This window comes from Anser brachyrhynchus, assembly GCF_964034855.1.
Source record: "Anser brachyrhynchus genome assembly, chromosome: 1".
Classification (NCBI taxonomy): Eukaryota; Metazoa; Chordata; class Aves; order Anseriformes; family Anatidae; genus Anser; species Anser brachyrhynchus.
The window spans coordinates 182,883,043-182,910,029 of record NC_137694.1 but is presented as its reverse complement, the minus strand read 5'-3'; the positions used below and the strand labels follow the sequence as shown (position 1 = coordinate 182,910,029).

General features: G+C 45.8%; 2 protein-coding genes across 4 annotated transcripts; one reads left to right on the top strand and one right to left on the bottom strand.

Moving 5' to 3' along the window:
* Nucleotides 1-15,154, bottom strand: CDADC1 (cytidine and dCMP deaminase domain containing 1; the record flags this gene model as incomplete). 3 transcript variants are annotated; one of them, XM_080594795.1, is made up of 9 exons in its annotated part: nucleotides 1-3,287; nucleotides 4,608-4,668; nucleotides 5,331-5,520; nucleotides 6,083-6,252; nucleotides 7,302-7,351; nucleotides 8,798-9,376; nucleotides 10,186-10,363; nucleotides 11,895-11,989; nucleotides 14,910-15,154. In XM_080594795.1, the coding sequence occupies 9 exons, from the start codon at nucleotides 15,037-15,039 to the stop codon at nucleotides 3,214-3,216; spliced, it is 1,527 nt and encodes a 508-aa protein (XP_080450921.1). In that variant the 3' UTR covers nucleotides 1-3,213. The 3 variants fall into 3 exon arrangements, with proteins under 3 accessions (XP_080450921.1, XP_080450923.1, XP_080450922.1); XM_080594797.1 differs by lacking the exon at nucleotides 14,910-15,154 and adding an exon at nucleotides 12,226-13,231; XM_080594796.1 differs by lacking the exon at nucleotides 14,910-15,154 and having other exon boundaries at nucleotides 11,895-11,996.
* LOC308196190 (uncharacterized protein) lies at nucleotides 14,207-26,961 on the top strand. The gene is made up of 5 exons (XM_080594873.1): nucleotides 14,207-14,316; nucleotides 19,354-19,488; nucleotides 22,368-22,549; nucleotides 25,068-25,172; nucleotides 26,824-26,961. The coding sequence occupies exons 1-5, from the start codon at nucleotides 14,304-14,306 to the stop codon at nucleotides 26,920-26,922; spliced, it is 534 nt and encodes a 177-aa protein (XP_080450999.1). The 5' UTR covers nucleotides 14,207-14,303; the 3' UTR covers nucleotides 26,923-26,961.
* Nucleotides 26,962-26,987: the final 26 nt, after the last annotated feature.

Below are 26,987 nucleotides of genomic sequence, written 5' to 3'. Positions count from 1 at the left end.
TACACTTCAGTACTTACTGAATTTATTAGCTGAAAACATGTTTTGCTGTAAGGCAAATAATTAACAGAGAAGCTCTGTAATTCTCAGTCTAGAAGCCAAATTACTACTGGTGGTTAATACCTGCGATTGAAATGACTGCTCCGGCATGGATGGAAGAGACCCAAAATGCATATCGAAATTTCATACGTATATATAAAATATATAAATTCTACGTTTCGTAATTTTAAATACAGTTTTCTTTTTAAGTACGAAACAAACACGCTAGAGTTCATTTGCAAAATAAGCACTGCAGGAGATGCCCAGTCCTTCCGTGCTTCTCTCGGGTAAGCAGATGACATGCACGGCAGCGCCTACGGAGTCTGGGGGCTGTAAGAAACCCCATTCACATTCTTCCTAGTGGTCAGGATAAAGACACTACTTTGCAATTCCAGCAAGAAGTAAAGAAGTAGTGTTACACCGATAATCAAAGAAATTTGTGAACTTCTGGACGAATTTGTAGAAAGATGGCATGACAGACAGTCCGTCTTCCGAGCCTTCAGCCTTAAAAGCAATTCCAAGTTTCACAGGAAGCTTTGTACAAAAATACCTTTTTAAAAAAATCAATAAAAAGTAAAGGTAAAATCTTAACTCCTCATGAAGTACAGACCACCAGCAGCATTCGCTGCAGCGTAGTTATTTAATGTGATGTGCGATATTTGATGCATATCTTGATTTACCTCTCCTTGTACCCAGGCCACCTACAACCTTTTGGGGACTTTTCAATTTCAGCTTTTCCTGCACAGATACAGATTTCTTTACCTACTTTGATACCAGCTGACTGATCAGTATAAACATGAAGGGGCCTTAAATCTGCACTGTTTTTTCCCCTGCTTCTACCTCAAGTAGAAAAGCACTACCAATGGATTACAGAAACAAGGTTTCGGGGGATAGGGTGGATTTTTTACTTTAATCTGGACAGTGTTCTTCCAATCTGTAGGAAGAGCCAAGAGTAATTACTCTAACACAAGATGCTTACAAGAAGTGGAAAGAAAAAATATGCCAAAGTAAAATATTCATGATTTAAAACAGACTATAAAGACAATCTTGCTTATGAAACACCAACAATACCCAACTTTAACCTCATATGGAAGTTGCAAGGAATGGAACTATATTCCTTGATGAGAGGAAAAAAAAAACAAACAACTAGAACTATCTCTGAGGTTTGTACAACACCCAGAACAGTAACTTAATCCCTGGTCTGAAAACTGCATCTACACTGCACTCTGAATCTGATAGGTGAGGCACAGACCTCTTGCAGCTAGATCTGCTGGCCCTAAACTAAGTTCAGGATCCCAGTTCCGCACTCTAGACCAGAAGACCTGGTGGTAATTCAGTTCTAGTGAAGCAGCAGTTCAGTTACTTCCTCATGAGCTACTGTGCAAATGCACTTTTTTTCAGGGTGATGCAAAAAATAGATTTCACCATCCTTCCTTTGGTTGACGAACAGGGTTGTATTTTCCTCCCTCCTTCACTAGCGCTATCTGCTCCTGGGGAATGAAGCTGTACGCACCCTGCTTAGCAGGGCAGCAGTGGTGCAGGTCAAACACTTGCCCGGTGAGATTGCTGCTGCTAACGTGGCATGCACCTCACTCTTCCAGCAGCTGGAGAGTAGTCTTCAGTTTAACTAGACTGAGGGAAACAGCAGCTTCTCCAGCTTCAGTGAGAGCAAATTGTCATGGTGGTAAGAGGATATAAGCACTGCCCTGTTCTGGTATGAAGTTATAACGTGGGCCGTGAGGAATCACAGCTACTTGGTGCAGTTCCAAGCACCAAGAATTGTACCTTAAAATACGGGAGCAGTAGCCAGACTGGGTGCGAGCAAACTACCTATTATTAATGCCACGTTAATGCCACTTTGCGCACTGTCTAATCACAGCTTTGCTATCCAAAGCCTACAAGTAAAAACAGAAACTATAGCAGCATCTTAGAACGTGATTCCCCTTTCAGGGTTTTGAGGAGGGCAACAACGAAAGACAAGACGTGTGGAAGAACTGGGAAGAATCTGTTTGCACGTCCTACCAGTAGCAGCATGAAAGAGGTTTAAGGCATTTGTACTTGAGAGCTCAGCAGAGGAGTGAACAGAAAGTCTTGGTACACCTGCTACAGCAGCTAGAGGTCACATTCAAAGCAGCAAACAGCTGAGAGTAGGGAGAGCGACCTCTCAAAAGGTTCTAGGGGGAAAAACTCCCTATTCCAGTTACCTGTCCCCTACCCAGCACTCCCTCGAAAGTAGCAACAACACGAGACTGCATGAAACCAGCTGTTTTAACATCATGTCGACAGCAAAGAGACTGGCACCTGAAAAGATTTGGCCTATTCCACTGGTACAGATCATCCTATCTAAGAAACAACAGGATCTCTGGCTCTTTATCCGCTCCTTGAGTCCTAGACGCCCATTAGAGAAGCTTAACAAAAACTAAACACCAGCAATCTTCGCATAGCACGTTGGGGCCAGTGATACACATACAGCCAAAATCTTTCAGGCCTGTATCCAGAAGCTGAGAAAAAGCAAACCTAGTCTAGGTCTAGATTAATTCAGATGGGATGCACTTGAGGAAGCACACAGAACACACAGCAGCAGCACAAGTACCACAGAACAAACCAGCCGTGCTGCTATGGTAGCTGGAAGAAGTTATGTTTGAGAGACGAGCTTAATCTCCAAATCACTCATCTAGCAACCATCTCCATCCCGGTGGCAGTGTCTCCACCATACAAGCAGACTGAGAAGCAAAAGCCACTTTCAGGGACTAGGAATAATTACTAGCGATGATTTATCTACCATTTTCTAGGAGATTCCCTTGAGTACTCTACTTATTTCTGCATTCTGATAACCCAGAACGTAGAAATTCATTCCCTCAATCCATACACCAAGCAAGGAGATACTCTTTTATTACTCCTCTGACCTACCACCAATGAACCTTCAGTATTTTTTTATGCATTAACAATGATTTGCCACCCAATTACTTTCATAGAAAATACAAGCAGCGTTTTTTCCCCAGGAACTTTTAAATTAAAAAGACCTTCGGGTAATTCTGTAAAACATTTAAGACATCATAAATAAACTTATTCTAAAAATCACCTTCCAAACAATAAATAAAACTCTTCATTATATGAAAGTGCAAACAGGCTGCATTATAAAAAATAAAGAGCAAGACTGCAGAAGTGCTTAATTATTCAATAGTGACCAAGACACAGTTTCTTGTTTTGGTGCTGCTGGTCATCTACTGATTTTGTTTTCTGGACCCCATCTAAAGAAAAAAGAAAAGGTAAAATGTTAATACAACAGTAAGCATAGTCTAAATACTCAACAGGTACAGGCACACTGGAATGACACTGGGTGGGGGCAGGAGAGTTTGTCTTCCTCCCCATATAGGGATCACGCAATAATCATAGCAAGAGAAACATATTACAGAAAGAGAGCAAATTAAAACAGTTTAGTGTTGAAAATGCGAGCATACCATCCTAAAGAAAACATTGTTAGAAAAATGAACCCTGCTAAAGGTTGTCAAACAGAAGTGCCACAGGATGAATCTTTCTCCAGCTGAAAACCATTAGCAGAGGGAGGGACAAACACGCCCTGACATTAGGCAGTTATTACTAATGCCATAAACACTACCCTGAACCCTTCCCTCCCCATTCCTTGCCGTGACCCATAAGGAAATAGCTAACAAAAAGACTTCTCCACTAATCTAGCTCACTACGTTAGGAATTAGCTTCTAGGTTGTGGCTATTCATGTGCTACAAAAACCACCTGCAGTCTTGTTTATGCTCCCAGCATGGTACTCAATGCTTCGAGCAACTGCCAGCTCCCTATCTTCATGCTCCACTTTTTTCTGCTTGAGGCACAAAAATTATTTAGCTTGTTTTTCCACATTACTTTCCCCTCTGACTGAGAAACATTTTAAGGACTGGTGGCTGGCAGTTGGTGCAAGTGGTAGGCCCCTTCTGTAGCTCAAAAAGGCCTCAGTGTACCTGTCATCTAAAGTGTTTTCAGAAGGTGTCAGCTCCAGTTCTAAGGGGTGTAGGTAGACAAGGATTTTTTGACCTGTGCCCCAGCTACCATCAAAACTAATGAAACTGAAGGAAAAAAATATATATTTATATATATATAATTATTCATTGGAAAACATTGGTGTAGATTCTGCTTCATAATAAGATAAGCACTGGAATGTCCTGCACAACATATTTAAATGACTTAGAAGAGTCCAACTCCTCTTAAAAAAAAAAAAAGCACACCAAGTCCCTTAAAGTCTTCACAGAAAACAATATAAAACATGATAAAGTAGTCTGAAATGATCTAAGTGCAAAAGAGCATATTGCTGTTCTTAATAATAGCATTACGAGATTTTGTAACACATACGAGTGCCAAGCATTTGCTAAAACAAGCTCATATTTTTAACTTACCATTAGTAAGTTCAAAAAGTATTTTCAAAAAGTTCAGAGAAGTGTTCACAGCAAAATTTAACTAACTGAAATCAATCCCCAGAGGAATTCAGGTTTGTTTAAAACTTGATCTCACTTACTATTTCAGTCATAAAACACATTAATGAAAAAAAAAACACACTTACTCTCCCTGGTCACGGGATCGTGGAATTCAAGGGCATTAGTGTGAAATGGATTTAGTTGCCACTGGTAAAAGAAGAAGAAAAAGTTTACTTATTCCAGAAGACAGATGAAAGAGCAAGGGGAGAAAGAAGTACCCTCCAGCCCTCCACTGTGAGGCGAGGAAAGCAGGGTGCCCCCTCAAACACGTGCTTCCTTTGAGGATAGAAAGCTATTAAGGGATGCAGGGCCATTTATTCCCTTGAGAAGGGGAAGCAAGCCAGCAGCGCTGCAGCTTGTCACGGTGAGCACCTTGAGCGCAGGTGCACTTGTCCACCTTCAAAACCCACCACAGCTCTTTGAGGAACTGCTGGAAAGGCCTATGGAAGCACACAGCAATCTCCCACACCAGCTGCCGGTCTGTGACGGGGGGCTCGAGGAGAGTTACAAGGAGAGGAGAGGAGAGGAGAGGGGGCACTTCAGAGTGTTAAGACACCGTGTCAATCAGCAGCAACAAGTCAGAGGGCAATCTGGAAGGAAATTACATCCCAGAAAACAGGTGCACTCGGCCTCGCCATCTGGCAGATGGCACACCACTCCTCCCAAGAGGCATGCCAGAGCAACCTCTCGATTCCACCCGCACATGATTCAGCAGCACAAGGAAACACTCCCCCACCCTGGCTCCAGACGACTGCTCCCGCTGCCCTCCCTCCCTACATTTTTAGAATATAGTACATCGAGACACTTACGGTAAATTTGCTTACACCCTCAAGTTCACCAAACTTCATATACGATATGTCTGCTTTCTTTTTGCCAGCATCAACATCTCCTGCGTAGATTTGCTTGATACCAGCCCCTTTGATTAAAGGGACACATTCATCGCAAGGACATTTTGTGACAAATATCATGCTTCTCTCATCTGGCTTTATTTCTCGGCACCTACAAGCAGCCAGAAAACAGAATTTCAGAATTTACCTTTTGAGAGTTTTGAATGGTGACAACGGGAACAAGTAAAGAAGTGTTGTGTTAATATCTACACACAGAAGCAGCTTATTCGTGGTCATGTGTGTGGGTATACAATGACATCTGGTTCGGTTTTACTATCAGTGAATGAAACACCCCTCCTATGTTTCCATGCATATCTCGTATCATGTTGGAAGCCTCAACAACTGCCACGCTTCCATATTTCAGTTTATAGCATGGTCATAGCAGAAACCAGACGCAGTGACTTGCATCTGAAAGATAGCTGCCACATATTGAGTATGTGAATATCCTTTTGTGAATCATCACAGTGAATATCCTTTTGAAACCAAGTTCACTCGGACTCTGTCTGCAGAAACCCCAGAGCTGACTGTGTCTGTGTACATCCAAGTTCTGCATCATAGGCATAAAACAAAACTGTGACCACAATCCACACTTAATTCCATGACAAAAGCACGATGTCGTTGTGATAGTTTCTGAACTGTTTCTTTCTTTTCTGTTGTAAAATGAAACCCGTTACCTGAACGTCAAGGCGTTCTGCTCAGCGTGTATAATGTATCTGAACTTTCTGATCTCCCGATCTTTTTGTTTATCGTCCATGTGTGGAAAATCGGCATATTCAGATCCAGCAGGAAAGGCGTTGTAACCACAGCCTACAAAATACATTGCTCCTGTTCCGTCACAGCTTCTCTGCAACAGCAAGCAAATCATCATTTTTGGTGACGTCTAAACCGAGTACTAAGTCAAAGTGTTGTGCAATACATGCTTTCACATTTTGTTTAGTATGCAAATATTATCAGTTCATGCCAAGCTACAGCCGTTAAAAGAAAACTCAGCTCCTGCTAACTGCTCCATGTCTGCATAGAGCTTTTCCATCAAGCTCCACAGGAGCCACGCAGGCAAACTGCAACACCCCGGACAACACGCTGCACCAGGCGTTCCTTTTATCAAGGAACAAAAGTCTGAAGGATTTAGTCATTAAGACTCTGCAATGTGCAAAATTAAAGAAAGGTGGAGCTAGTCCCTGATGTGCCAGGGACTGTTTCACCTGCCTCTGAACAGATGCAGTGACCAGTGGGCCGACAAAGTAGCAAGGTAGCAATCAGTGATTGAAATAAGAACAAGAAACAAAACTGCAATAAGCACTTGATGACTGAAGTGGTAAAAAAACAAGACGTTAGAAGAGTAGGTTGCAGTTCCATGAAGAATGAGGCTTCCTGGACTGGTAACATGAGTAATGAGAGACAAAAAGAAATAAAATTGATATACTTAGATGGGAAAAAGCACTTTAATGGTATTTGCAGAAAAATATCACTTTGATTCAAAAGGGAACCTGCTGAAGTCAGTACAGCAGTTCAACTGCAACAAATATCCCCGGGCTACGATTGCTCTGAGACCTCTCCAAAAGAGGAGAGTAGACAGCTGGGAAAAAACTTCATAGCTGGAACACCTGGAGTATTTGACAACTAGGGAAGCAAGCACACCAAAAAGACAGGCAGAAACACTGTGGCAGGGTTTTCTTTCTGCGCTACTTTATCGCTCTCCTTCATCTTGACAGCATAGCAGTGAAAAGTCTTTAACGCAGTTACCAAACAACAAGGAGGGCAAGCTTTCTATAGCACCCTACATGTATGCGAGTTTATACACAGGTGCATTTTTCAGAATAAAATAACAAGCTCAAAGCAGATACAAGTGTATGAATGATGGGTGCAAGAAGAGGCACCTCGTTCAATACTTACTGATTTTTCTTCTGCCCAAATAATAGCTCCAACTCCTGTTTTATGATCCTCTAAAACACAACATTTTAGCAGTGAGTAACAAATAAGGTACTTCTAAGTTATGTACACATTAATATATGATATCCTAGAGTAAGGAATTACATTCATTGTTTTGTGGACAGGAGAAAAGAGTGCAGAAAGACTGAGAGCTTCAAAGTCATACGAGTCTACTGGAAATGCTGGGTGTGCTCTAAGTGCAAGGCCAGCCTTTCTAAGGCTATGCCAAGTACATTTGTCCACAAATGCTGAGCAGCAACCAATACGTATTTATCAGATCAGAAAATGTGCCAAGAATATATGCAGACAGGCATAATGATCCGAGATGGAAACCCAATAAAACCATTTCTCATATTTATTACTTAATTGCTGCCACTCCCTACATTTATGGTTCCCTAGTCTGAACTTGTATCAAAATTAGTTTTATTTTATACCCAATTCAGAGACAAAATGTTAACACTCAGATTTTTGGGGGATGTTTCCTATCACTACCATGGGAAAACTGTAACAGAACTTTCCTTTATGTGACTTGGAAGATTTTTATGGATCTTGTAAACCTTCCCCAGTCGCTATTAAGGAGAGTCTTGACCAGTTAAAAGAGCATATCAAGGTCAAAAAAATATTTCAGGCTTCTCGTGATGAATACTGTAGATTACACTGTTTCAATTAACAATTTTCCATTACCCTTGGTATCACTACCACACACAATCACTCAAAAAGGGTCTTCTCCTGCCAAATACAGGTTTTATGAGGGCTGACTTTATTTATATTCTACATACGTATTAGTTATTGATGTATAGTAACCCAGCATAGAAAATATCTTTTGATCTTGTTTTTGTTACATGCATCTGCAGGGTTGTTACTGATTTTAATTTCACAGAGAATTAGTGCTTCATTACAGGATTAATGTGGAATAAGAGTTTGCTCAAAAAACAGACTTGAGTCCAGGATGAAAAGCAGAGATAAAACTGAAGTTTGCTGCACCAAGGTACTCAACAGGTACTCAAGGTACTCAAGCTTTGTCAGTCTATCTTGGTCTACATGCAACAACAGCTGTACAAAAACCTCTTCTTTTCTGAAGTGTACGTAATATGCTTAAACTTTGGGGACTTACTTAATAACAGAAGCGTCTTGTGAAACGTCTGTAAAAAGAGCTACTTAAAGAAGAATTTAGAAGTCACTGTGTTGCATTTTCAGATAGGCGTTGGCAGGCTTTGCTAGTGGGTATGTGAGATACCTGCATTGATTTTCTCTTGGAAAAGCTCTGTGCTTTCATGCACAGTACTATGTTCCCCTGTGGAGTTTCTACTACTACTGCTGCTCTTGTCTCAGAGGTGGAGAAATGTAAGTACACATCAATTCAGCAGCTTGCTCAAGGAAGTATTTGGATGAAACAAGACTGAAATCAGGAACTCACTACTCACAAGACCTGTTCCTCTTCCACTATTGTATCAACTCACCTGTCCGGTACGCGAGTAATCGGGCTTGTACCATACAGTGCCTTGCAATTTCCTGGGGCAAACCCTGATGGTACGTTTCATTTGTTTGCTGTGATTCACTGCTGTAAAACCCAAAGCAACCAAAGACAGGGACGCTGGCAGCCACTGTGGCCAAGACCAAGACAAGATCCTTCATATTTTGCCTAAGATTGCTGAAGTAGGGATTTTCACAGAGGTTCTCCAGTCCTATTGTCATCAGTATTTGCTTGTGCGTTTCCTCATTTGAAATTAGGAATAAACTTTCATACTCCTTTATTTTCTCTTGCCTACATGCGGTATAAAAGTCGGTATTAAAGTCAGGCTGAGATTTTGCTATTTTTTGAATAAAATCAAACTTGGTGGAAGTTTCTTCAATGAACTGCACCATGTAGCATACTAAGGGCTGAAGCAGCACACACACCCGAGCACGACTATTTGACTTGAGTCGTTCCACTGCTTTGGCATCTAGCTTTGCATCATCAGTCGTCATGGGATTGGAAGCCTCATTCTGCAAGCTGATTTCAGGATCTGCAGGCCAGTAGGAAATCCTGTTCACCCCAGCTGCAAGAGCAAAAGGAGCCATTTAAGTACAGTGCAACACAAACCTCGTATAAAACACACTATTGCCTAACCCTCTTTTTACTCCTTCAAGACCCCAAGTGGTGCTTAAGGTGTGTCTGGACAGTAAGAATTCTAGCAGACGTCAGTGTCAAGAGCTTATCCAACTTGATAATCAGGCCATAGACAAAAATTGGAATTTAAGTTCTAACATCTTTGTGGCAGCCTAAGTTTATGTCTTGCCTACAACAGATACGTTACCACCATGCACAAAAAGTTAGCACTAATAGAAGCTGCTTCTGAGATTCAAACCCAAAACTTACAGATGGGCTGTACCAGAAGATCCCATTTCAGGAAGAGAATTATCTGACCTGTCTTCATCTCACTTGGAAAAAAGGAAGCCTTAAAGTAGTTCCCGTGATTTCTGCTCAAAAATACTGTGTTGCCACTAACAAGCAATGAGAGGGCAAAGAAAAAAATGCAGCAATCTCTAGTCATCAGACTTAGGGTTGTTCTTGGAAAGTAGAACAGGTGTGTGAGAATCTCCATGCTGCATCCCACAGGAGAGAGAACCATCACCAATGTTAGTTGCACAAAGAAATGGGGTCTCATTAGCAAACACTTGGTACCTTGACCTTCAAGAAACGCACATTCAATACCTTTTTTATGACCTGTGGCAAGTATCAGCGCAGGCTTACACAAGTTAGCAATCAGCACTCACATCTGTGACAATCCAAAGAGAAAACAGGCTTTCTGATACCACCAATCACAAGCATAACTTTTTCTCCTACTATACGGCAGTCCTTGCTTACCATTTACAATCATTTTTAAACAAGTCGAACACGGTTTTCTGGAAAAATAAAGATCACAGTTTTTAAGTCTTGATCCGTGTTTAATAAGTGCAATCTGGCCAGCGTGCAAGTCTGTACTGGAACAATGAAGACCAATAATTGTCATGTTTTTCACCACAACTAGACCACTCTTCTTTACCTACAGAAAAAATGCATTACTATTATTATTATAATTATAATTATTATTTATTAGCATCAAGCCCACTGAGATATTACAGATCTTCCTTGGGTAACTCTAATCGACCAGGAACAGAGCATACTCCTCTTCAGTACAAATTTGATATGAATCATTAAATAAATCTGTTATATTTTCACTAAACAGTGGTGGTTCCTACATGTGTCTTTTAATACCTGAGTGCTGCGCCCCTGCCAAACTTCATATCAAGACCTGTTGCAAATTTCTGAATTTTTTGATCATTGTTTTGCCCACTACAAAACCCAGGAGATGCACAGAAAATTCTTTCAACTATAACTGAAAGCCCCTCTGAATCGTTCAGCATCTAAAAGTGTTGATGAATTTAAATTCTTTCTTAACCTTGATCATCCTGGGATCCAGTTGCTTTATTTCGGCCTCTTTCATTTATAGAAATAAATCACGGTTCTAAAGAAGTTTCCATGGAAAAAGTCTGCATATCACAGACAAGAGCTCTTACATCTGGATTCCCATGTACTGTGAGGAAACTGAACACTGGCTAGTTTGATGAAGCTGGTGAAACAGATCTCATTATGTAATCCAGCTGCTACCAGAACACTTGTCTGTAAATTATTCAATTTCTTTGCAGTTACAGAGATGAGGCTGTACCAAAGCCCTACATATAACCCATGTGCCATTCCTAACTGAATTACTAAATTTGAAACTGCATTTGAAGTCTGTATAGTGTTCATCTTTCCCTCTTTCACAAAGACAGCAATCTAGTCTGGGACATACGATACTAAACTCTGAAAATTAGGTCTAATTGTCACTCAGATTATTTTCCTGTCTTTTCTTGTCCTGGTTGATATATGTGCGATGGATCCTAGCACATGGGTCTGCTCTGCATGAAGTAGTAATCGCTTTAAAGAACATCATAAGAACTCTGATTACAAATGGAGACACCCTGTTCCAGCACACTCTGAAAACACCCCTGTACTTTGACACGCAACTGGCAGCTACGTATAAGACCCATTCTCAAGGATGATTTCTTTTGTCACTAATGTAGTTACCTAAAAGTTCTTATCAGCAACTGTTTCAGAGAGTACTGTGCACCTCCACTGCATAAGAAAACTCTTCTACAATCATCAACACGGTCATTTTAAAGATTCTCTCTACACCACAAGCCACACTGATCTTAAAGTTACAATTAGTGTAAAGTAGGAAATGCACAGTATATACCAAGTCTTTGTCGCAATGCTTTTCGAAGGTGACCAGCAGCTTTTACTGCTTGCTTCATCTGTTGGGAATAGATCTTGCCTTCCAATTAATTTTTCAAAAATAAAATGCTATTTAACTGTTTTGCTATTTTCCTCCCTATACTGGATTCTCTTCTAATTCTAAGAAATATTTGAAAAAAACTTTATCAGCTTTTTTTTTTCTTTCACCGATAATGCAAAGAGCCATTTAGTTAACTCACTGCAGGAGCTGTTAGCATCTGTTCAGAAAGACCAATTCACAGTAAGCTTTGACATTTTACCTGTGACTTCTTCTGTTGTTCGGCTGAAGGAAAGAGCTCCATCCAGAGACTGAACAAAGTAAAAAGATTGACCTTAGAAAGCCTTGGTATTTGACCTGTCATTAGAAGAAAAAATAGTATTTATTAAAGAGTATAAAGAAAATCGACGTTGTTTTAATGACTAAGATACACAAGGGATGCTGTAGAGATGTCAGCAACCCTTCCAAGGTGGCACACCAGATTCCACGTTTCCTTCCTAGGTTAGGGGATACGTATGCCAGGAAGAATACAACCAGAGCTAGAAGAGGCAAGATGTGACCAGGCAGCTGAGCAGTATCTTGCCTCTCTTTACCTTTAAGTTCTGAGATCCTAGTTCTTTCAGAAACGTCCAAGCTTCTAGAAAGGAAAAACAAAACTGGCACAAGTTCTATGTTTTAAAAACCCCCTCACTTTTCGTAACCTAAACATTCAACTTCCCATTCTGTGAAATGATATAGAAGTGTTACAAACCAACATGCAGCAAGACTTTGTTTACAATGAGGGCTCTCATCATCTTCAGGGTCTTAATATATACTTCTCACAACCGCCAACATGTTCTAACTGAGCTGGTAGGTAAACCAAAACCTTTCCACAGACACAAATAAAAGTTTTGAACAATATTTTCCACCTCAGCTACTACAGAAGCTATTTTATCAGCTGCTTCTGCTATTACAACATCCAAACCCACATTGTCAGGAGGGTAGATGTCAACCCAGGATGCTTGCACCTGGATGCAGAGATCATATTTGTATGACAAGAGGAAGTTGAGAAACTTTCACTGTAATTCAGTGAGTTAATTCTACTTGCAAGCAAAGAGCAAAAACCAAAGATCAGAGCCCACATAACTTAATGTACCCAAGTGATTCACACATGCTGACAGAAATCTGAGACTGATCTTGTGATTCAACTTTGGTCTCACCACACAGAGAACAAAAACATCCAAGCACCATCATGGTCTTACACTGACATCCTCTGCAAGAGCGGACGAGGCTTTGTGTAATCTTTCAGCTATACCAGTTACGGAGAAACCCACTTCTCAATTTTTACGGTCTGCTTAAATTTGGGTTAGATTTTTACGAAAAAAATAAACCTATTACTCAGGCTGTCACTTCTAACTGAATAACCAGAGAGGCAGCAGAGAACCCTATCTAAGGCCACTGACCACGTTGTGCTATTTTGGATCGCACCTACTCAAAATGGGGACGGTGCCCTGAGAGGCCCAGCACTCAGCACTACCGAGCGTCCCACAAACAGAGGAGGATGCACTGCATGGCTCACTAACACACCATAAAGCTGGCATGCCTCACGCTTGGCAAGAAGTTAATTAAGTCTTTGAAAACGCTCCAGTGCCTATTCCAGGGGTGCGTACGGAGGGCTGTAATGAGCACACATTCCTCCATGGGTCTCACGGGTGCTGCCTGATAACGGTATCATTTTCATTTGTACCCTTTCCCACAAATGTTAGTGGCGTTTTTGCAAAAGAGGAAAAGGCAGATGCAAGAACAGAATGAAAGGAAAACATTTACTGAAGTACTTCTAGCAGTATGGAAGAGATATAATCAGATACTAAGACTGTTTTGGTGGAGGAGAGGGTTAGTTTAATGATATGGCTATGAATCCAAACATTTAGGACAGCAGACAAACATATGCAACCCATGACAGGAACACCACTTTCAGTCAGTATTTCTGCAGCATTTTCCCACGCAGAAGGAAGAACAAAACTCCTCGGGATTTTAGAAAGCAGACCGAGTCCTGTCAGCAGCACCATCCGATGCCACGCTGCCTCCTTAGGCTGCACGGCTCTGCTGTCCCACCGTGCACAAACACTGCAAGGGGCGCCTGGCCAGCCCCATCAGGCACACTCGCTAGCAAGGTGCACGTGAAGATTTGTCCTCGCTTGTACTAAAAACAAACACTTAAGTCTGCCAGCCGCATTTAAACAAGCAGATTTTGTTTTCTTAAATGGATATTTGAGTTCATTCTCGTTGCAAGCTACAACAAGCGGCACTATTCACGTCAACTCACATGTCCACCATCAGGATTTCTAAAACGGATTACAATTCACCAGACACAGTAGATTTTAAATAAAATACAATGGAAACAAGTCTGAACCATTGTTTGGTTTTTTTTTGGACCCAGTTTGAGTGTGACAAGTTGTACACAAGGGAAACAAACTGAGGAATGTGCTGGTTCACCTCCCTGTTGTGAAACAATGTAAACATATAATGAGAACCAGGAGGATATTGTGATGGAAAAGCAACTAACTGTGGTCACAGTTATCATGGAAACATCTTCACGTCTTTATTCATTTACATAGCTAAAGGTTCCCTGAAGTTCAACAGAGTGAAGAGAAGGTTGATTAAAGCGGCCTGGAAACTTTGGGGACTTTTGATGAAGGTAGCAGGTACCTTTGGGGACTTTTGATGAAGGTAGCAGGTACCTTTGGGGACTTTTGATGAAGGTAGCAGGTACCTTTGTGAACGTTTGAAGGTAAAAGAATTTAAAGCAACTACAGAGAGGCTCTGCTACTGAGCACAAAGCCAGGCGGGAAGGGCGTGCTCTTTGGAGGTGCACCAAGCCCTCGGTCCCCCACCAAGCCCCGCTCACCCCCCAGGGGTGTGATTTTACCCCTGCAGGTTTGGGGACCCGTTCCCTGAGGCAAACACAGCACTCCCGGGGGGAAGCAAGCCGGGGAGGGCAGCATCAGAGACCCCATTGCTCCTGCACGGGGAGCCAGAAAGGCGCAGGGCCTCTCCCGCGGGATGCGGCTGGGCTGTAGGGCTTTATGCCGGCAGCAGGGCTTGGTGCCGGCTGCAGGGGCTATGCCAGAGCCCCGCAGCGTGGGCAGCCATTTTGCGAGCCCCCCCTCCCCGCCCGGAGCGGGGCACGAAGGCGCGCACACCCCCCCCCCCCGGGCTGAGCCGCCGCACCGGCCCGAGAGCGGCTGCGCCCCGCCGGGGCCAGCCGAGCCGTGCCGAGCTGTGCAGCCCCGCTCACCGGCCATGCTGTCGGTCTGCGTGCTCGCCGCGCTCACCCGCGGCCCCCCGGCCGCCGCCTCCTCCGCTCCGTGCATCGGTGCCGGTGCCGCCCGCCCCGCCCCGCTCCGTCCCCCCCCGCCGGCCGCCATGGCCCCTCCCTCAGGGCCGCCATGGCAACCGCGGCTGACGGGCGGGCACCGCGGCTAATGGGGAGCCAGGGGCGGGACGGAGGCTGAGGGGAGGGGTGTGGTGAGGGGGGCGGTGTTGGCCCGTAACGGGTTTGTAACGTCCGAAACGGGTTTGGGATCCTCGTGGGGATCCGCATAGGGATCCCCTTGCACCCTAATAAAGGTGTCGGTGGAAAATCGTGCCAATTTTCCTCAGCAGGGCCACGTCCCTAAGCACCACGTCCAACCTTTCCTTGAACACCCCCAGGGACGGTGACTCCACCACCTCCCTGGGCAACCCGTCCCGGTGCCTGACTGCTCTTTCTGAGAAGAAATGTCTCCTCATTTCCAGCCTGAACCTCCCCTGGCACAAGTTCAGGCCATTCCCTCTAGTCCTGTCACTGGTTACCTGTGAGAAGAGGCCGACCCCCAGCTCCCCACACCTTCTTCGCAGGTAGTTGCGGAGAGCAATGAGGTCTGCCCTGCGCCTCCTCCAGACTAAACAACCCCAGTTCCCTCAGCCGCTCCTCACAGGACTTGTGCTCCAGGCCCTTCACCAGCTTTGTAGCCATTCTCTGGACATGCTCCAGGGCCTCGATATCCTTCTTGTACTGGGGGGCCCAAAACTGAACACAGCACTTGAAATGCAGCCTCACCAGAGCTGAGTACAGGGGGACGATCCGGGGTTGTTACTCGGACTAACCAAGGCCCTGGAGAGAGAAGGGTCCAAAGAGAAAAAAGGGGGTTGTAACATTGATTTGAGTCCGTGACTGAGAGAGTATATCCTTCTTGGATATCAGGTACTGGTGGTATTGGGCTCCTGGAAGATGAGCTGCTTTTACAGGAGCTGCCTGCCTTTGTTCATGGGCTAACACATTAGTGGAAATTAAATTAGAATCAACCCTGACTTCGTATTTAGCATCTTTTCTATTATAGGGAAAATGACTTGTAATTAACTGGAAAACCCTTATTGATTCCAAAAGGGGCAATAGTATGTAAAAGCTTTGAAATTTTGTAACTTAATACAAGGGAGTTACTTCATTCCAAAACTGTATACATTTATAAAGAAACAGTCATTGGTTTGTGAAAGAAATGTGAATGCATCCCTGAAAGTGGTTAAGGTATCAGTTAAAAGTACGTGAAGTCATATGGTCCCAGAAGGGATATGGACACAGTCTGGAGTGAAGAAAATGAAGAGAATCAGTTATACATTGCAGTCATTACAAATTAAATAATAAAATAATTTTCCAGGAAACAACTCTCAAAGAGAAGTTGTTCAGAAGGACTTTCTGTGCAGGCTTTCAGTGTCCACGAAAGATGCCCAGACTTTTTGTCTCATTTCTTTGAGTTAAATTTTTTTGACAATGATGGGGAGAGATGAAGAGCACATAAGGTACTGGAAAGCAAATCTATTGTATGGCTGAGGTGATGTTAATGCCCCCTAATTAGTTTACTGCTTGGGTTTTCCATTCTTTTTCTCTGGCAAAGCACGTGGGATTCAAGGGTGGAGAGTTTTTTTTTTTAATCCCTGGGAACTCTGTTAAAAATAATATTTTTTTCTTAGGAAAATCTGAAAATGCAGCTGAAGTTCCCTTTTGACCCTTCCAGGAAAGTTAAATATGGAAGCATTTAGTGGAGGTCCTTCCCCACACTGAAAATGCTGGGCCTCAACAGAGAAACAATATCACCCCATCTCAGAAGTTCATGCCTCAAAGTTTGGACTCTACCAGGGAAACTACAGCAAAAATATGGTTGCAGAAGTCCTCTCTCCCTCAAAGTTATGTTTGTGGGTACTTGTGCAAGGGCCATGTTTAGTTCCTTTGTACTTAGCTCAAATGTGGCTTACTTGTAAGTGGTACTTTACCCTCTTAAGGGAATTAAGTGTTCGTGCTCTGCTGTGGAAGCAGGAGAGGGGAAGCAAGAAGAAGCCAAAGCCTGACACAATGCTTCATGCCTCTGCAAAAATAACTGCCTGCTGCCTCATCTCCCCGCATCAGGGAGCTGCTGTAAAACTTACGTTTGGGTCGTGTCTGCATTCTAAACAACCGCGCTTATCTGGAAAACAATTTTGGCTGCCTCATCCAGCGGCCAAAATTAGAGTTTCAGAGTTCAGTGGTGTTTGTTTACCTTCGCAGGAGGCTGCCGCTCACTGCGTGCTCGGGTGGGTCAGCCAGGCTGGAAGGAGCCCCCGGCAGCTCCCTGGCCGTGTGTGCTGCATGGCCTGGCCCCGAGTCGCAGCGAGGCGCCAGCAGTCCCCCTTCTCCAGATGCAGTGCGTGAGAGGCACCACGCAGCCTGCTCTGCGGGTAGCAGGCGTCTGGTGGTACTCTCCCATATGTGGACTCAAAGAAAATGTCACTACTTTGTGTTTAGATCTGGTAGGTGACAGAAAGCCTGTTCCTAAAGGTTTGTCTTTCAAAACATCCTTCGGAAGCTGTCACCTCTGATCGTCATGTCACTTGGGTTCTTGGACCTCTGACATGCTTCTGTCTGTGAATAAATCATGCAATGTCTTCAGTCCTACAAAAGCATGCGATTGTCTTGTTTCACGAGCTTAAGGATTTTATTCTTCTGTCCTGTGTAATAGCCACGCAATGTAACAATGTTTTCTGTGTTTCCTTGGCATTTCCTGAGCTCTTTTGCTGGGCTTTTCTGTTGCTTCTTGTATCACCACCAAAATATTTTTACACCCTAATTGTGAAAGTATCAACGGACTGAGAATCTCATTCCTCATTGCCACCTGCTTACTTATCTTTTGGGGTTGATTTGGAGAGAAAGGTTATTCCTGCATCACAGTCACCTGCTTTGCAGCTGCATCTGTGCATTACATGCTTTAGATCCTGAAGCGTGGCTTCTTGCACTGCTATTAACTCCCTTAATGCAGATGACATTGTACCAACCCCAGAGTCTTAGCTGTGGCGTAATTATCTACAGTGAAGATGATCATCTGTTTCAGAATTAGTAAGCAGGGAGTCCCTCAGAAGAGCATCCTGTGTTCAATTTGTGCCATTTGGGGTCTGTTTGTCTCTGGTAGTTCCCTTAGGACCCTTGATTTGCCTTCTGGATTTAAAAACAACAACAATCAAACCACCACCACCGAGCCCTCCTCTTGGAAAGTTTTATCAAAGTGAGCTGTTGAACATCACAGTAACAGATACGCCCTTTGGTTCCTATAGGAGATGTCTGCTATTTGTTTGTATCGTGCAAATAGAACAAGCTTCTCTTTCATCTCTGCAAGCCGTGGGGAAGGAGTTTCTGCTGGTGATACATTTTTTGACAGCTCATTAGAAGAAAGCTTTTGCGCTGCTGTCGGGCAAAACCAGATGCACCCTGCAGCCTCATCAGTCTGCTAGGGATGAAGAAATATCTGTTAATCTAATCATTAAAATTACATCAAGTAAGCAAACGACCAGGAATTAATGCCATTAATTAAAACAAGAGGAAACTAATGCCATCTAGCAAGATGGCAGTTTCTTCATGCCAATGCTTTGCTTTAAGAAGGAGTTGCACGCACCTCTTAGGGGATAAGGTCTCTTCTGTGGGCAGAGACACCCGCTGCAAAGCAGCTCAGCCACGGCTCGGTGCCCCGATGGGATGTGAACCTGGGAGCTCTGGCTCTCCAGACTTATGGAGCTGAGTCCCAGACTTACGTGAGCTAATCCCACATCCCTGCCCATGCACTGGCTGTCTGCAGTAGCTGCAGATTTAGTTGCCCTGAACATACGTATTCAAGAGCTGAGGAATGAACACTTGTTGCACCGAGACATATTAACTGGCTGCGTCTTGTTTAAGCACACATTTAAGCATTCAATCTGTAGTTCTGCCTAAGGTTCCTTCAAATATTTGCGTGTGCATACACACGTGTGCACATGTGCAGCGATAAGAACGCAAGAATCTGTTGAGGCATTGCTACGGTGCCTTGAATCTGTGATGCCAACTAACAGAAATTCACTTTAAGTTGCAAACACTCAATGGTGTCCTATTAAAACGTCAGGATGGGATTTCACGTTACAAACTATGGCTCAGGAAAAGATACGAATGTGTCTTAGTGGCATGGCAAGAGAAACGGCTGGGATAATGGCAAACATTTGCCAGGTGTTTAAATTATTTTAAGACGGTATTTGTATAACTCCGGTACAGATAACGGCCTGGCTACTGCACAAACAAAACCTGTATAAATAGCTTGGAAAAGACAAGTGCGTGCTACTTTTATAGAGCAGACGCTGGAGTGTGGGCACGGGAGAGGGAGGTATCTGGAGCGTGTGGTGGCAGTGGTGGTGGCTGTGATGTTTTGCAGGACCCCTCTGGAAGCCCAACCCCGGAGATGTTTCCATGGGAAGGCGATGGGGCTTCAGCCAGCCTGGCGGGGCACAAGCCAGAGATGTGGTGGCTGTGCCTGGACCGCGACGGAAGGACAGTCCTTCGGATGGCTGTAAGAAGAGAACCATTTCCATCGATTTTTCCTCCATTTCCACCTATCTAGCTGCTGTAGGGTGTTTGCAGGGAGCCGCGCCGAGGGTGCTACGGTGCTTGGTGGTTGTTACGCCTGATCCCAGCTCCTGCTGCAGGCTTTTAGCACCAGGTCTGGTTTTGAGCACGGCTGCCCAGCTGGGTACGGGGCTTGGGCACTGTCTTGTGTGCTCTCCACCTGCCCCGAGTTGGTCTCTGACCCAAATTCCCTTGCAGTCCCATTCCCCAAGCCTGGCATGGGATTTTGTTCTGTATTGTGCAGGTGACAAAGCTCGCAGTTCTGTCACGTAAATGTCTCCAGGGTGCCCAGCACAAAACCAGCACCCCTGTCTGCTTTCCCAGTCCAACTTGTGCCTGTCAAAGGCTCTGACTTGAACTTTTCCCCAATACATAACACGTCATTCTTCCTTATTATGTGATTCCTTTGACAGTTTGGTCCCATGCTTCAGTGACAAGGAGGAAAGAATTCAATTTTGTTCTCCTCGTTAGAAACAAATGCAGAATTCCTATAGCCCCAGCTCAGATGAACTGCATTTGACATTTCCAACTGGAGACAGGCTGCTCCTCGCACGCACATGCACTTCATGAGGCAGGAAGTGTCTGAAAAGAAGGAAATGAAAAGAAAATGGAGTCTGGCTGTTACAAGCTCCTGAGAAGGGCTGTTGTTTCTCACCAACAGCTGCAAAATGGACTCTGGAGACCAACTCAGTTAGTGAAGAGAAAATATGTAGAGAGGGAACAGAGCGTTAGGGGAAGAAAGGGGTTGGAAGGGTCCCTTCTTGCAGCAGAGGGGCTCTGTTCCATGGGGCTGCCTCCTGCTGCTCTTCTGCGTTTCCCTGTGCCTTTCCCAGGCTTGTGTCAGCCGGGGCTGTTTTCAGGCAGCTCCATCCTCCCCGGATCCATTCCCATGCTCTGCAGGAGGCATCTCCCTTCACGACAAGCAGCATGGAAAGGAGCAAATGTTACTGCGTCAACCCCTTCCTTCGGCAGCTTTCTGGCAGAACGCGTGGCAGCTTCCCTCGGCCTTTCCTCAGCCATGGGAAGCTGGGACGGGTGCCCCAAGGGGATCGTGTGCTCCCTGCTGCCCTTTCTTCCTCGCAGGCTCGGGGTGAAACCAAGGACCAGGTTACTTTGCTCTCGGCTGCCCCTCCATCCTCCTCGCTGGCTGTCCAGATTCCTCTGGTTCTGCGGCTCTGCACAGCCTCCGCTTTCACGGGGTCGAAATACAGCTGGCATTTGGGGCACATTTGCACGGCACAGACAGAGAGCAGGCCTGAACTCAAATCAGGGAACAGATTTCTTTGTTAAGATGGGCAAATTCTGTCGTGCAGGAGCTACACATTTCTTGGGCCTGATGCTTCCCTCCATAATTGGTTTAGCTCCAGCCTGGTCAGTGCCGGCGTCCTTGATTTTATAGCAGAAGCTAGGGGATTTTTTGTTGCTTTCAGGGACATCCTGGAATTGCTTGCAGCCTCTGCAGAGCTTCGGAGCATGGAAACATTGCAGGGCAGGCAGGTGCTGCTTGTGGAGCTTCACAAAACTAACTTAGCAGCAACGTAAGCATTTGTAGTCATGTGGTGGTTTCACACCGATGGGCAGCTCAGCACCACCTCGCTGCTCTCTCACTCCCGCTCCTCAGCAGAACGAGGAGAAAATATGGTGAAAAAAGCTCATGGCTTGAGATAAGGACAGGGAGATTGCTCACCAATTACTGTCATGAGCAAAACAGACTCAGAATAGGGAGATTAAAGTAATTTATTGCCTATCGCTAACAGACTAGAGCAGTGAGAGACTAAAACCAAGCTAAAACCACCTTCCCCCCACCCACCCTCTTTTACCTCCTCCCCCTGAGCAGCACAGGGGAATGGGGGCTGCGGTCAGTCCCTGACGCTTCGTCTCCACCGCTCCCTCACGGTCCCTCCCTGCCCCTGCTCCACGCGGGGTCCCTCCCACGGGATTCTGGCACCCCCAGGCCCCTGCTCCTGCGTGGGCTCCTCTCCACGGGCTGCAGCTCCGGCCCGGGGCCTGCTCCTGCGGGGGCTCTCCATGGGCCGCAGCCTCCTCCAGGCCACATCCACCTGCTCCACCGGGGGCTCCTCCACGGGCTGCAGCGTGGAGATCTGCTCCGTGTGGGACCCATGGGCTGCAGGGGGACAGCCTGCTCCACCAGGGGCCTCTCCACAGGCTGCAGGGGAACTGCTGCTGTGTGCCTGGGGCACCTCCTGCCCTCCTGCTGCACTGACCTTGGGGTTTGCAGGGCTGCTTCTCACTCCTCTCTCCCAGTTGCTGCCACATTGTTTTTTTCTTTTCTTTCTTCAATCTGCTCTCCCAGAGGCCCACCCAGCATCGCTCCCTGGCTGAGCTCTGGCCAGCAGCGGGTCCCTTTGGAGCTGGCTGGAGCTGGCTCTGATCTGACATGGGGCAGTTGCTAGACCCTTCTCACAGAGGCCACCCCTGCAGCCCACTGCTACCAGGCCCTTACCACATAAACCCAGCACAAGTCACCTGGCACCACAGCAATGTTTCTGGGAGCACTGATGCAGGGGTGACTTGCTTCTGTTCCGGCGACTTATTAGTGACCAATTAGTGGCCATTCCCCGGGAGGGCAGGGTTTGAGGGTGCCTGGGGTCTCACCAGCCTTCATGTGCAGCCATGCTGCTCTTTGTCACATCGGATAGCTTAAGTTCTGGAGAAACAGCAGTTACTTTTGTCGTTGGACCTTTGCTGCCTTCTGTCTCCTGCCCAGAGTGGCTGTCATCTCTGCTACAGCGATTGCTCCAGGGTGATCAGAGTGCTTCGGATAGCATCCGTACACCAGCGTTGTTTCTCCTTCCATTCCAGGTAAAGCCACCCTCTTCTCTTGCTTGCATATCTGCCCTTCTGTGCCTGGCGAGATCACGGAACAGATCCTCCTGGAAGCAATGTCGAGGCACGTGCACAACAAGGAGGGGATCCGAGACAGCCAGCACGGCTTCACCAGGGGCAAATCATGCCTGACCAACCTAGTGGCCTTCTGTAATGGGGTGGGTGCATCAGTCAAGGGAAGGCCAACCAACATCATCTACCTGGAATTCTGCAAGGCCACTCAGGGTGGTGAGGCCCTGGCACAGGCTGCCCGGAGAAGCTGTGGGTGCCCCATCCCTGGAGGTGTTCAAGGCCAGGCTGGATGGGGCTTTGGGCAACCTGGTCTGGTGGGAGGTGGCCCTGCCCATGGCAGGGGGGTGGGACTGGGTGGTCTTTAAGGTCCCTTCCAACCCAAGCCGTCCTATGGTTCTATGAAGGCATTTATTGGAGGGGTGGACACACACACACACACACACACACACACACACACGTGACCTCTTCCCAACCATGCACGTGGGCTGAGGCACCAGCACTCTCCTCTGAAAAATCCCTCAGGCAGCTAAATTTCCAGTAAATGTGGACATGGGGATGGGCATCATGGGCTGCTTGGAAGCAGCATCAGCTCTCTGGGTAGCACAGAGAGCTGATTGTCAAGGAGGGAGCAAAGCCATGAAGTGCCTGAAAGTTGCAGAGAAAAGGTTTGCACCTTGGAGGAAGAATCCAGTGGAAGAATGGAAAGAGAAGGGCAAAATAATCTCAGGTAGATGCTGGTAAAATGGTCTTTACAGAAACTTTCTGGATGGGTTGCATTCATCCAGAAGAAAAGGACACATCAGGAAGCAAGACATAGCCTGAAAGATCCTTGTAAGGTCTGGAGTTGTGCAGCTGGTTAGGAGATGTTGGAGGTGGTAAGAGGGATGCACACCTCCAGGGGCTGCAAGACACTTAAGCTGATGGTCAGAAGACATTGACTTCTGAACTGATTTAATCATGATTCATTTAATGAAGTTTATGGGTTACACTCCTCTCCGCAGGAATCCTTGTAAATGAAACACCTTGGTTTAAAGCCGACCGACAGATGTCATCAGGTGCTTCTGTTTATCTTTCATTTTTGTTACTCAGGCTTTGCATTTGAAGTCCTCGGCTTCAAATTCCACTGGGGACTGAACATGACTTTCACCTGCCTCCGCATCTGTCAAAATCCCCAGATTTCTGTGTTTTAATCCATCTTCTTCACTTCGGGGTCAAAAATTCACGTTTAAAATTTTCGCTCTGCTCACATTTCATTGCTCTTAGAGGATTCCCCGGGGGACCTGCGGGGTCTCAGAGCATTTTCACTAGGAGTGCATTCTGCCGTGATATTTCTTGACCCATCTCAATGTATGGCAACGAAGGAGTGGTAACTCAGAGACCCCTGGTGCAGGCAAGACGACCGTGCCTGTTTCCCCGTGAGACCAAAGACAGCCCTTCCCTGGGGCAGCATCCTCGTGGCTGCCCCTGGGGACGTGCTGGGCCTGCGGGGCTGTATCTCACTGACGGCTGCGGGGCAGGAGGAGGTGACCCGCAGCTGGTTGTCCGCCAGGGAGCTCCTAGAGTGACGTCTGTTTTCTTTCCGTCCTCTTCTTTTCACAGAAAGGAAAAGCAAACGAGGTTAAGGAGTCAAGATGTGCAGCTCCGGGTTAAACCTGGCAGGGAGGCAAATCCTCCCCCAGCAAAACCCCGGAGTGCTTCTGTGCCCTCTTCTTTAAAACACTCATTAAAAACACTGAGCCCAACTCAGAAATCACGTACAACATCTGGAAGCGAGCCTGTGGTGTAGCAGAAACGCTCTGCTTTGCCCCGTGACAAAATGTATTGGGATCTACTGGCACAAAGTGCCCACGAGGCTTAATTGCATCTCTGCCTGCCAGCTTCTCAAATGCAAACCTCGCTCAAGCCACAGCAGGGGCACTGGCTGAGTTGCCGTGCTCTCTGCTGCTTTTCTCCTGAGCTGCAGGAAATCCTCACCCAAGCCTGAGCACAGCGGCACGGGTGCCCAGCGGCACAGAATAACAGCAAATCAGATTGCAAATTGTTCCCTAAAACACTGGGAACGTGTCTGCAGATAACTCATTTTAACAGAAAACTGGCTTCTTTCACTGAATTTGCTGTTCCTAAAGCAAATCCAAGGTGCTGCAGCAGGGTCTTCAGGGCTTGCCCCCATCAGGCTGAACCGATCTAAAGCTAGGGTGATGCTCGATCAGTTAGGCTAATTCAGAGCAATTTGGGTCACACCTGCACCTCTTTATAGCCAGCTCTTTTTCCGCTTACTCTGCATAATCTCTTTTTTTTTTTTTTTGAATTGCAGACATGTCCTTAGGCTTTTTGTTTCGTATGGGAGCAAGGCAGCAACAGTACCAAATCCGATTTGAAGGGGACGGCTGTAGGGACAAAACACGTGTCCCTGCGCCTCCCTGCTTTGCTGGGCCAGCTGCAAATCGCCTTTGGAGACAGCAGCGTTTTGGCAATATCAGAGCAACTTTGAAGGTTTTTGTTGGGGTTGATTGCTCCGAGTGCACCAAACCTCTGTATAAAACAGTGATAGCGCTTAGGCTCTGGTGTCCCTCTGGCTAGTTGTTTTTTTTTGGTTGTTTTGTTCTAATTGATACATTAAAGAGAGAAAAAGGAAAAAAAAAAATAACCCTCTTCTATTTTCAGACCCAGGCCAGCACCAGCCGAGGCGCAGCAGCAAGAGGGGAAGGAGTTGCCCGTGTGGAGCCCCAGCCCAAGGGGCAGCTCCTGGGCCCCGCTGAGCTTCTCCAGGTAGGTCTGTGCTGCTCCCCCGGCCCTTCGCAGCACCATGATTTTTTCCTGGAAGGATCCAGGGAATCCAGTGCTGCCTGCTCTGGTTCTGGCCACGGCTTTTTGGAGTGGCGCCATTTGGAAACTGACGTTGAAAGGTTGTGATTCCTTGCAGAAGATGTGCTCGGAACAAATCTTGTCTGCCTGGTTCACATGACTTCCAAAGAGACGTGAGAAAGGAAATTAGGGTTTGTTTATCTTTTTGTCATAAACCAGAAATAAATGCAGAATTTCCTCGTGGACCAGAAGAACCATTTGCTGCCACTCCAGAAAGAGCTTGAGTTAAACCCGAGTACCTCAGAACTATGTCTTTGCTTTGCCGAGTGGGAAATAAATAAGCAATAAACCTTGAAGTGTCAACTTCCTAGAAGTGAAAGGTGACTCTCTTGTAAGGATCCCCAAGGAGAAGTGTATTTTATTTTAGAGTCATGAAAAGGTGACATAACATTACCATGCTGCAAGTGCAAATAGAGTTATGTTAAACCAAGGGCCTATCGTACCCCAGATTTATTGTTGAGGGCCAGGTACAGCTATTTAATGAGTATGGGAATCAGATAGTTCGAAAATAAGAGGGATGTCAGGGAGTGACTTCATGGAGCTGGCTCCCAATGTCCCCTGTTGCAGTGGCTGCTGCTCACCTTGTTCCTACTGCACTGGCATTGCAATTAGGAGAAAACTTTTGTTAGACCATTGTTAGAACCAATCGCAGTTTTTATCAGCAGGAATACCTGACTGAAGCTAACAGAACATGCAAACAAATTTTCCCAATAACTTCAGCAGCGTTGTTTAGGGTGCCTTTTAGGGGCAGCCTAGCAAGTGAGACAAAGTGCAAACGCAAGCACAGGTACCGGTGGAGTTCTGAAGCGATCCCAGTGGTCTTTCCTGTGTCTGCATCACACTCGTGAGATTTCACAGATGCAGACTCCCTTCCAAAAAAGGGTTTCCCAGGATTTTCTCAGTCTCTTTTCTCAGCTTTCTCTTTCCCAGCTGTTCTTCTTCATCTTTTTTTTTTTTTTAAAGAAATACCTGAAAGTTAGATGGAAATTTTTAGAAGTCAGTGGCGGGCTTCAGGCAGCTTCTGCAGGCACAGGGCAGGGGTGAGCGAGCCCTGCAGGTGTCTGTGCTGGAGGGGCCGATTCCGTGTTGCTGAATCCTATGGGGCCTGGAAAGTGTCCCCAGAATGCCACCGTGGCCAGCAGGGCTGAGAGTTTGCTTTAGGCTGTAGCAATTCTGGGCTGGCCGTTGACAGGAGGAGTTGCTTTCCAACCTGCTGTGAGAAAAGCTGTTCGTGTGTTTAAGACTTGAAGTCCGGGTGGTTAACTTTGGCTTAAGGTCTTTGTAAGTACAACGTTGCTCTGTAACAAGTCTCCGGGGGTGCCTGTGGGCTGTGTAGAATCACTAATTCCCCCTCCACACACCTCAGCGTGGCCCAGTGTTCCTTGGAGGTGCGTGAGAAGCAGAGCACCCTGACGTGCTTTCTCTTTTCATTTATCTTCATGCTTTGTTTTTACATTCCCCCCTTTTCCCTCTTTTAAAAGCCGTTCATCATCATTTCTCTCTGCGTGGGAGGGTGGTTCTGCACCTCTGTTCCACTTTCCTTTTTTTTTTATAGCCCGTAGGGAAACCATCACTGAAATATTTCAAGACAGCACAGCTGCACCTGAGCGCGGAGTTGCTGGAAGAAAAAACGCAGCGCTTCTGGTTTATTTAGAGCATCCCTTCTTACTCGAGCCGGCGCTGACCGTCGCAGACAGCAATGCCAGGCCTGGTAATTCT